Here is a 12,230-nt window from a genome sequence, read left to right on the forward strand (position 1 = left end):
TACCTTCTTCTCCTCTACATACAGATTTACATTGCTGTGTAAGTTAGTTAGAACAACATAATGGCTGTTTATGCGTGTATATGTTCATAATTGTTCATAATTCCTTAATTGAGAGTTTTTTTCCTTAATTGAGACTTTTCGGTTGTTCGTCAGGCACAGAGTAGCGGTATAATCAATGTTTTCGATTTCAAGAACCAGAGTTAGGCGAGAATCGAATAGAGGGGATGACGCACACATTGGTAACATAGTGAATGTGCGTTTGCATCACTGAACTCAATATACATACTGGAAAGAGCCGTCCTATAAAAATCGTGTGTAAAAGGCCGGTCAGAGAGAGAGGTTACCATTATGTTGGCTGTCTTTTTTCTTCTTAAGCTCTTAAAACCTGCCATTTGTGATAGGTACAATCTAAAAGTTAGTCAAATCTCCTAAAGTGCCTCTGAATCGTTCTCTGAACTCATCAGTCAGCATACTTTTGACGATGCTTGTACCGCTAAAAAAAGAGGCCTACGACAGAAAGAGAAACTAACATAACTTCTCTCTCTTCCCGGCCGCTTTTTTCCGGCCATGTCTCTTTCCAGTTTGTATTGAGTTCAGTGGTTTGCATTGGCAAACTTGCGAGCGCATACCGTATGTGTTGTTAATGAGTGCATTATCTTCTCTACTTGTCTTTCGTTTAATTTTCATCTTGAACTCGGCAATTGGCTGTAACCTTGACGTCTATATGTGCGTTATGATCTTCATAGAAGATTACGTGCATCGTAACAAGTAATTTCCTACATACCAATTAGAATTTGATTGTAATACAAATGAAATTTACATTTGCAGTAAAAAACTGATTCCAGCAGTGTTTACCAAGTTTCTGGACTGTACGGTACATCTTCACTAGCTTTAAAAATATTAAATTAAATTAAAGCACGGTGAAAGAACAGCGTTGTGAAGGAAAAGAAGTGTTTCATAGTAATAAAAGTTAAGGTAATTTTTCATAAGTATTCAATTTGTTAATATTTATGAGTCGTATTTAATTTAAGCACATTAATATACATGAATCATGTATGCATATAATAATAGTAATAATAATAATAATCATATTTATATCAAGTATAAAAAATATCTTTTTAGAATACAAAAATGTTAATTTTTAAAATATTTGTATTACATATTATAAATAAGATGATATAATAATATTTTCAAAAATCAAATAAATTTAATCACTTCTTTAATAATTCTGACGTTCACAAAAATAGTATAAAAAAAAGATTTATTTGTTAGCATTTTTAATATTGTTTCAAATAGTTTCTCCTAATAAAGTAAGTTATATATGGCTATTCCTATTATTTTCGTTATTAGGTGACGTATTATAACAATTGCTTATGGAGTTATTCATTTAGTAATCCGCCGTTTTTTAATGATGCTAATATACCAATACATAATGACTGACAATTGTTATAAGGGATTTTTACTTTCGAACACTTCTAAACTTTTTCAAAGTACACTTTTAACCTTTAATTACATACACTTTCTCATTATTCTTAATCTTGAGTGTGTTATCACACGAAGGTACATACACTTAAATGTTTTTTTGTTATTTAACTTTTTATTCAGCCGTATACAATTTGAGTTATACAAAGTTAAAACAATAACATGAAATTTTGTTAATATGATTTTTATATCAAAATATTTCTTCAATAAATCGATTGTCATTCTAAAGAGCGGTGTTTATAAATATTAGAAACATCATTTTATGCGTGTTGTTTAATGTTAAATAGGGATAAAATGATATTTATAATGAAATTTCTAATGGTATTTCTAACGCTTCTGAACGCAGAAAAATTCTAAATCAAGAAAATTCTAAACAATGGAAAATTAAAAGTATATAATTTTGTAACAGGGTACTGTGTTTTTTTAAACTAAACTAATTTTTTAAAATTATTTTTATGGATAGCCATATTACAACCACTTTTTTCTTTTACCGATTATGCAGTGCATTAGATTTTTATAAATCACGTCCTAAATAATAAATATTTCATTATTTTGAGTCTAGAATCTGTTAAACAACATTCTGACAAATGTGATCGTTCAAGTTTCAATAGAAAATATTAATTATAAACAAAGTTATTCAATAAAATGAAAATGGGTGCTTTATTACCCTCTTCTTTTCTATAATTTGAACGTTACAATTATTAACAGGTTTCTATTTCATTTTTGATCAAGAAATATAATTTAAATATTATAAAAGTATAACTGAATATAAATTAGTTACCGAATATTAATCCTGCTATGCACGCTTAATTAATTAATTATTGTTTAAATAATAATAATTTATGAAAAAAAATTTTTTTATTTTGTGATTTCTAATAATTAATTTTACAGAATTTTTTTTTCAATTATTGGATTGTCTAATATTATAAATTTAAAATAATAAAAGCTAACTTGTAATCATTTTTTTTCTAGATATTTTTCTACTCAAACACAATCAGATATAGTAAAATACATTTTTATTGTAATTTAAATTAAGTTTCAATGTCAGTAATAAGAAAAGTCACGTTAGAAGAGGAAATGGAAAAAAATCCTCAATTGAAACTATCCGATATACAATCACTGAAAGAATGGTGCGAGAAACAACCGCACTTGCCAAAAATTGAGGATAGTTTTCTCGCTTTGTTTCTTCACAGCAATTATTATCAAATAGAACCAACGAAAAAGACAATAGAGAATTATTACACAACTAGGACGCATATACCAGAATTTTTTTGCAATCGGGATCCGCTCGCAGAAAAGGACTTACGACAAGCTTTCAAAATTATGTGAGTTATTTTATAAATATTAATGAGCAAATATGTAATATTTGTATAACTTATAGCAAATTTGATTGAATGCACTATCGTATATCTGAAAAAATTTTTTTATATGTAATTATACAATGAAATACGCCTATATATAAATATATATAATTATATACAAATAGATATATAATTGAATAAATATACAATTATAATTGTATACAATAATTGAGAGACAGGATTCTATAAGGGATACGCACAAATTTTGCGGGATAAATATTGTCCACCATATAATAAGTTAATTTTGGATATCGCTCAAATTTCGATTTTGACTATAATTTTTAAAAAACCGCTTTTCTTAAATCGTTGGAAAAAAACCAGAAAAATTCCAGTTTTTTTCTGAAAAATTGCTTTTAGCAAAAAATTGTTTTTGCTATACAAATGATATGCTACCTAATTTTACAGTATAATAAAACATTAAAATAGAACTCGTAAGCGCTGAAGTTAATATTGAGCTAATCTTTATGTTTTGGAATATTATATCACCCGAGGTTTAATAATTATTAATCATTAAACAAACTGTTGTAAGGTCAAATGTAATACTAACAACTAGTTTAAAGATTAATTTAAGTTAATATTTATGTTAATTATTTTGTGAAGAATTTTGAATATTAGCAATTATCAAGAAGTATTTGTTTTATTTTATTTAAAAAATACATTAATTTTGTTTTTATATATTTTTGCGTTGTATTTTCCCCATACTTTATTAGAAACAAAAAAAATACTTTAACGACAGAAACTTGAAGACAAACTAACATTAGTCTAACTTTATACGGATTCCATTTCCTAGTTATTTCTCAGTAACACAAATATTTTTAACTCTAGTTCACTATATCCTGATCTGGTAAACTTTTGAAATGTAATCTCGTTTCATAGTTTAATTACTTTTTCCTGTATATTGTTATAAATTTAATTATTTCAAATCATTCGCTCGACCTGCTATTATCTTATGTGCATGATATTTAGTTTATATATTTTTTCATTTTTATAATACAAACTTTAAAATATTAATTAGAATGAAAGTGACAAGACAAAAAATCGAGTTGTCTCACGGATCGAAGTATGGCAAATTTTGGACTCGAAAATAAATGTGGCGAGCTAGAGTTATAAAATTATATCGCAAAACACATAATTTTGATACTGATAAAGTACTATCATATTACACTTTTTAAATTTTTTCAATAAATTTTTCTTTAAGAAAAAAACCGAAAAAATCCTCGGAAAAATTGAAACAAAAATCGGTTTTTTCTCGAGCCTTTAAAACTATAATTTTGACAATTGTAGAAAATTTCATAACGTATCTCTTTTGTGTTTAAATCAAAGTTAACCCAGTGGATGATACTTATCCTACGAAATCCGCACATCCCTTATAGATTCCAGCCCCTCAATTTATATAATTATATATATTTATATAATTATATATATTTAAATATACATGCATATGGACATATTTGATTATATAATTATATATAATTATATATAATATGAAAAAAATTTTTCCGGGTATTAAAGCCGTCGCATCGTACAAAAGCAACGTAAAGATTTGTGATATATTATTTTTATATTTAGGTTATATTAGTGTACAGTTTTAATGTACGCTAGTGAGCATTAGTGCAGTTTAATTGAAGTTGCTGTTATTCATGTATATACAGAGTGTCCCAAAATTATCTTTTTATGAGCGGATTCTTGGAATATTTTAAGATAAATATTCTAATAAAAAAATATCGAGGTTATAATATTTTTCAAATTATAAAATGATTAAAATTACAAAATAAAAAAGAGTAAAATATATAGAAAATGCACCTTATTTTTTCTTCCGTACTTAAACAACAAGAGAATCAACAAAAAATATTAATAAATTATATATTTTGTAAAATAACATATTGACAATACTCGTTTCTGGTTTTTTATAATTTATTAGTTAAAACTTATATAATTTTAATAATTTTTTTTAAATGTCAAAAAATGTCACATATTACCAAATCATGGCTGCAATTGCCACACATTGTACTTTTATTTGCTCAGTAAGCAACATCTCTTGGGAAAACAACACGAACATTCTGCGGTATTAATTAATAAAAAACATTATATGAATCAAATTGGAAACGGTCCAATAAAAAAAATTACTTGTGAAAAAACTATTTTTCTAAGAAATTTTTCGTACATAATGATGAATTCTGAAATATTCTGTTTTCCATTTTATAACTTCTGGTAAAAAATTTTAAATTTTTTCAAGTTTCATCAAAAATTATAAATATTTAAAAATATTTCTGAAAGATGTTACAATTCGTATAAAAAAAATATAAGAAAATATGAGTAAGTTATAAAAATTACATAAAAAAATTTAAAATTTTGGAATTTACATAAAATTTTGAAATTTAAATAAAAATTTTGAAAAATTAGGCGTATAAAATATTCTGAAAAAAATGTTTATCAGGGACAATTGCAAAAATTTTGTTTTTGACTTTACTGTCAATAACGGAATACACAAACTTCAGTTAAACTGTAGTATTATATGTCGTATACTATAGGTCAACATGACTTGTTGCAAACAATTGATTTTTACGACATACAATATTAACTTTATTTGTTGAATTCATCATGTAATTATTTATCAATAGCAAGCAGGCCATATTGCGTATAGTTACCTTATGTAAAATGATTGATTTATAATATTTAAAATATAATAATCGTTTTAAAATCCGTGCAGAAAATAAAATAAATTTTACAAAATATATAAATATACTAACATTTAATTTTAGATATTTAAGAGTAGACTGTAGAATGTTTTTGCAAATATTTTTATATAGGGATATATTAATAAATTGAGATAAATTGATTTGATTTGAAAAGGGCTCTTTTTCCTCTAAATGGAGTAACAAAGGACGGCTACAAGATGGTATATGAGACACTTCTGGATGCCGACCCTTCTCACTATATCTTCAATGACGCTATCAAATATTCCTTTATGTTATGGGACATATTATTTCTAATGGATGGCACAAATAACGGTTATGTTAATATCATTGATGCTAGTAAAATATCTTTTGGTCATGTCGCGCGAATAAGTCCATTGGCATCCAAGAAACAGTTGTACTACATTCAAGAAGCAGTGCCGATGCGTTTAAAGGAAATCCATGTCATAAACTCACCACCTGCCGTGGAATTGATCATGAATATTTTCAAACCTTTCATGAAGAAAGAGTTAATAAACATGGTAAGTATAGCAAATCGATTAATTAAGTTTAATCCTTACATACAGCACATCCGGGGCCAACCTTAAACACAGCACAAGGCTTTGCGAGATTCATACTTTAAGAAGTCACAATTTTGGATCCAATTAATATTTTTCAACAAAATTTTAATAAATAAAAATCAGAATTTTAGAAATGTGACTAAATATAAATGGCAATATTGAAGAACGATTTATTGAAGTTATTAAGAAAAAACTCTATTAAGCCAAAATAAAGATTTGTAGAAAATCCATTTTTTAAATTAAATCATATCTTCGCAACAAAACTGAAGAATTTTATAATACGGCGTTTTAAAGCTAAAGAGTATTACTTTTAAGAAAAAATTAGCACTGTCATTTTTTAAAAATTATAATTAATAAGAAAAATATGATGACAAAAAGATTTTATTTTCGTGTCGTTTGAAATATTCTAGTTGAGTTTTGATCAATATTGCAATTGATAGTAGAGACTTTAAACTTTCCTTTACGAAAAATACACCCAACTAGTGACACTCAAATGAGTGTTAATTCTCAAGTTGGAGACTTTTTGGAAATTAACACTTATTTGAGTGTCATTTTGGACACTAATTAGGTGTCTTTTTTATAAGAGTTTTTTCTTCTAATCCGGATATTTTATCTCACTAGCAAGCGATCAAAATTTTGTACAGGGTTTCTCAGTCCGAGTGTCGTGTTTAAGGGTTAATTGTAATTATTTAGAAACAATATTTGCATTATATTATATAATTATATCATGTTGATATTGTTGCAAATAAATGTACTTCTTAAAAATGCAAATATTGCTGTTAAATAATTACTTAATTGCTACATTAACATAGCAATTGAGTAATTCTGTAATGTCAGCAATTATTTTTAAACGGTAACAAAAAATTCTAAACAATAAGTGGCATAAGATGAATAATGTGAATAGCACAACTGTTCGAAAAAATCTCACTATTGATATAGTATTTTAATAAATAGTTACCATGTTTTTGTTAATTTTATAAGTACTTTACAATAAAAACTATATTCTCAAAAATATATTTTTAATTAGTCTTGTAAATTAGAGAAGAGGAGGAAAATTTTTTAATGTGAAGATTAGCAAAAAATGTCATATACAAGAAGTTTTTAAAGTTACCATCCTCTATAATTTAGAAATGGTTTAAAATGATGAAAAACCATGAAATGTGTGTTCTATCATTCTGAGGGGCTACTCTTTCATGATGGTTGTGGAAATTGTCTTCCTTTCCTTCAAGTGTCGTTAGAAATTGAAAAATTATACAAAAATTTTCTCAAAATTTGCTTTGATCAAATTGATCGAATTTGATCAGCCTTTTTCACTTATTAATTTATGTTGTCCACAACACAATGTGGTGTGTTAAATCGAATTTAATTTACTTCTATTTATGAAGATTGTTTAATTTTTTTTTTCAAGTATATTCTTTTCTAAATTATCAAGTCGTGAAAAAACTAAAATTGTATAATTTTAGTATATCAAAATTGTAATAAAAATTAAAACTGTTTAAAAATTGTGGACTTAATCATATTTTCCGTTACAAAATTTTTTATATGTAATTATATGTGGTTATACAAGGTCTGTAAATAAAGTAGTAACACTGATTTTTTCTAATAATGTATTAATTATCAAATTATGAAACTTGTTTATCTCCTTCAAAATAGTCTCTTTGGGAGGCCACACATCACTGCAGACGTTGTTCTCACTTTTCATAACAATGTTGGAATTCCTGTAATGAAATGGCTTTTAATTTTTCGGTTACGGCCTTTTCGATATTTTGTACCGTCTTCCAATAACGTCCTTTGAGGCACTCCTTTAAATTGGGGAAAAGAAAAAAGTCACATGGACTCAAATCAGGAGAAGTAGGAGGATTGTGGAATCACAGGAATAGTTTTTTTTGCTAAAAATTCTCTCACAGACAATGTTATGTGACAGGAAGTATTGTCGTGATGGAACATTCAATCTTTAGCAATGTTTGGTCAAACGCGAACAACTCTTTTTCTCATTGTCAGTCTTTCAAGAACCTCACAATAAAAAAAACTTGATTAACAGTTTGTCCTTGAGCAGATGAGCATGGTTTTGATTTTTGACTTGCTCATTTTTGTTTTTTTTGGACGTGGTAAAGCAAATGTGTGCCACTCCATGCTTTGCCTCTTTGTTTCTGGATCGTACTCAAAGAACCATGATTCGTCACCTGTAATTACATTTTTGAAAAAGTTTCTGATTTGCTCTTTTTTGCTTTTTTTGGACATGATGAGGTAGATGTGTGTCACTTCATGCTTTGCCTCTTTGTTTCTGAATCATACTCAAAGATTAATGATTTGTCACTTGTAATCACGTTTTTCAAGAAGCTTTTGTCACTTTCAATCCGTTCCAAAATGTTAAGACACACTTCTTTCCAATTCTCCTTTTGTTAGATTGTCAGAATTTTGAGAACCATTTTTGCAGACACCTTTCTCATGGCTAATTTTTGTGTTAAAATCTAATGAGCAGTGGTGTGGTTTAAGTTTAACTCACTATCAATCATTCGTACTGTGAGTTGATGGTCTGATCGCACGAGGGCTCGCACTTTTTCCACATTGGCATCAATTTTTGAAGTTGAAGGTTTTTCAGAGCGAATTCTTCAATAGATTCACGGCCCTCCGAAAATGACTTATTCTACTTAAATATTTGACAATGCAAGCCTATACAACTACAGGCACGATTTCTACGAGACATTAATAGTTATCTTTGATCGGTTATAATTTAGAAAGTATTGTAGTCTTGACATTTGTGTATTAGAAATTTTTGCTCCATGTACTTTACCTCCAGAATATACTGTTAAAATATTGTTCGGTGGTTGTGAGACATCTTGTATAATCACATAAATAATTATATATAATTATATGTGAAAAAATTTTGCCTGGAAATTTTTGACAGGTTTGAAATGAAATAAAGTGGTGTTTGATAAGATTATGAATGTTAGTTTAATATTGTAAATTCGCGAAAACGTGTATAACAACTAAAAATAAATAAAAATATTTTTATATAAAAATATTAAATGTGAACTATAAATGTCCTAAATTTGCTGCAGCAAATTTCCATAGGTATTTCATATAGAACCAAAAGGTCCTATGTAGGAATATAAGAAAGATATCGTATAGGACAAGAATGATCCCGGTAAAAAATTTTTTACATATAATTATATATAGTTAAATATAATTATATATCAAATATGTTCATATTATACCGAGTGATTATTAATGACTGTTCCTACTTTTTACCATAGGAGCACGCATTTGTAATTTCTAATATAATAATATGTTAGAAATACGTATCCGTCGATAAATCATGTTCCTATGGTAAAACGTGGAAACAGTCATTAATAATCACCCTGTATATGTATTGAAATATATATAATAATATATAATTATATATGTATAATTATGAATGATTTTTATATATAATTATATATAATTTTATATAAAAATCATGCATATTTATATATAATTACATATATTTATACATTATTATATGTATATTTTAACATATGTGGACATATTTTATACATAATTCTGTTTAACTATATATAATTATATATAAAAAATTTTTTACTGGGATAATGTATGAAATTCGTACAAGAAAGCATGGATTTTATATCGGTATGGAATGGATATGAGATGGGTATAAAATGGATATGGGACGAGTATGAGACAGGTATGGGATAGATGGATATGGTAAGGGAATATTATGGGATGGAATAAGAGATCACTCTAAGTATTGATATGTATTTTAGACCGTTATATGCCAGCGTAGAAGCAGTGATCATGATTGATAACAAAAGGGCCAAAAATGACGTATTTAAAAAATTTTTACACTAATATACAAAATAATTAAATACGTATTTTTTTATTCAAAATATTTTTTGTAATTTATCATTAACATCAAGTTTAAAATAAAAGTAAACAAATGGTAAATTTTAAAAGTTAATGGCTTTGAATTATATATACATATACATTGTTATATACAGATATCTTGAAAAGTCATTTCGAAGTTAAAGTAGACCACATTTTTTATCAAATTACTTTGTTACATTGGTAGTTTTATTTGTTAAAAACATTGAATTATTTAATTCTTAATAATTCTTTATAATACTATTTCTTAAAAAAATGTACATATTTTTATTTCATGAAGATTATATAATAGGTCTTATGTAGGTCCTATAGAGCACTTGGGTCATTTTCCTATGGGACATACAAGACCTATAGATCACGTATAGGAATATTCCTATGGAAATTTACAGCAGGAATATTACTGTATACTCTATTTACTGTTTAGATAAATTGTTCTAAACTTATTTAACTTTTAATTCTAGATACATTTTCATTCATCATTGGAAAACCTTTCTAAATACATACCTATAGATGCGCTGCCGAATGAGATGGGTGGAAAAGGAGGTTTTACACAAGAATTAGCCGATGCTCAAGTGAAGAAACTCGAGGATTATCGTGAATGGTTTCTATTGGACGAAGCTACTGGACGCGTTAATGAGGCGTTAAGAATTGGCAAGAGCAAGTCAGCGAGCGATTTGTTTGGTGTGGAGGGTAATTTTAAAAAACTCGACATAGATTAATAAAGATTTATAATTTCATACAATTTATATGTAATTAGTGATTTAAACATGTATATGCAAATACAATTATAGGTAATTATATTCTAATGGAATTTATTCTTGTAATATTACTTTGTATTTTGCACTTTATTGTAATGTTTTACGTAATGGTTGTATTATATTATGTATTGCCAGATAGAAATGCGTGAGGATCACATTTCATCACGTCGTGATCTTCAAATATTGATTATAAAGATATGATGTATGTTCTCTGGTGAAAAAACGTTCTTTAAAATTTTTTTTGGAAAAATCATAAAAATTTCTTAAAAATATCTATAATTTCAAACATGTTGCAAAGATTTTTAGAGACTTCTTTAGTAGTTTCAGAAACTTTTAAAGCTTACTAGAAAATTTTTCAGTAATTTTCAGAGATTTTTGAAAAATTTGTTAGTGTTTACAGACTTTCAAAGTAAAAAAATTATTTAGAGATTTCCAATGTTTTTCAGAAAACTTTTTAGAATCATAAGCAGAAAAAAATATTTCAAAATATTTAAAATATTTTAAATAATATATAATTACATAATATTTTTTAAATGTTTTTAAAAACATTTTCAATGTTAAAAATAAAAAGATAAATCTCCCCTTTTTTCATTAAAAATTTATTTTAATATTGTAAAAATATAAATGTATTTTAATATTGTAGAAATATAAATGTAATGTTATTTTCTTAACATTAAATAAAGTAAAAATATAAATGTTTTTTATTGTGTTATTAATAAATAAAAAAAAGTTTCTATGTAGTGAGTTTAGAGCAAAACGAACAACTGTCATCTGTTGCTTATCATGACAATATTTTAATTAGCCATTAAGCCTGATCTACAATGTGCTCTTTGCGTTTTGTCTTGTCCTTTTTGCTTTTTGTTTTGTGCTTTCTGCTTTTTGTTTCCTTGCTTTGTGTATTTTTGTCATACGAAGCCGAGAGACATCGTCATGCACAAAAGGCAAGGATTTTTCTGCACAAAATTAGCAAACAATTCGCCAAAAGCTTCGTTTACTTGTATCTCAGCTTTATTTTCTTTATCAGACATATTTTTTATCAGACTATGTTCAATTCACCACGATACCGTGGTCGTATTTAACCTAACCAACATGTTTCTTTGTCTTTGTTGTCTGAGATAAAATTTGACGAACTTCAGAAAAGACAAGAAACACGTGACAAAAAACACGATTGTCGGTAAAACAGTGCGCGAAGAGACAAGAAAGCAAGAGGCAAAAAGCAAGAAATAGGAAGCAAAAAGCATATTGTAGATCAGGCTTTAGAGTTTGTGTACAAACATTTTGTTGCTGTACGAGACCGTTAAAAGTTATTTTCATAAAGTTTTTCCTTGTGTTCATACTCGTAATTTAAGCAAGTTTTTTAAGTGTTCAACGAAGGAAAGTTATGTGCAGTTATTGTTTTTTTATTATTTTTCTAAATAAAAAAATGACAAAAACTTAATTTAGTTACGGTAATGAATGATTGCGTGCAAATTAACATTGTAGGATAAAGTG

The 12,230-nt window shown here is 26.8% G+C and overlaps 1 protein-coding gene across 2 annotated transcripts; it reads left to right on the plus strand.

The window, feature by feature from the left end:
- The first annotated feature begins 413 nt into the window (after positions 1–413).
- Positions 414–10,877, plus strand: LOC105202547 (alpha-tocopherol transfer protein-like). Of its 2 annotated transcripts, none has more exons than XM_039448714.1 (5): positions 414–768; positions 846–975; positions 2,455–2,807; positions 5,697–6,060; positions 10,443–10,877. In XM_039448714.1, the coding sequence occupies exons 3-5, from the start codon at positions 2,524–2,526 to the stop codon at positions 10,698–10,700; spliced, it is 906 nt and encodes a 301-aa protein (XP_039304648.1). In that variant the 5' UTR covers positions 414–768; positions 846–975; positions 2,455–2,523; the 3' UTR covers positions 10,701–10,877. The 2 variants fall into 2 exon arrangements, with proteins under 2 accessions (XP_039304648.1, XP_025994094.1); XM_026138309.2 differs by having other exon boundaries at positions 414–726; positions 829–975.
- Positions 10,878–12,230: the final 1,353 nt, after the last annotated feature.

The sequence above is a fragment of the Solenopsis invicta genome, chromosome 4 (assembly GCF_016802725.1).
Source record: "Solenopsis invicta isolate M01_SB chromosome 4, UNIL_Sinv_3.0, whole genome shotgun sequence".
Lineage (NCBI taxonomy): Eukaryota > Metazoa > Arthropoda > Insecta > Hymenoptera > Formicidae > Solenopsis > Solenopsis invicta.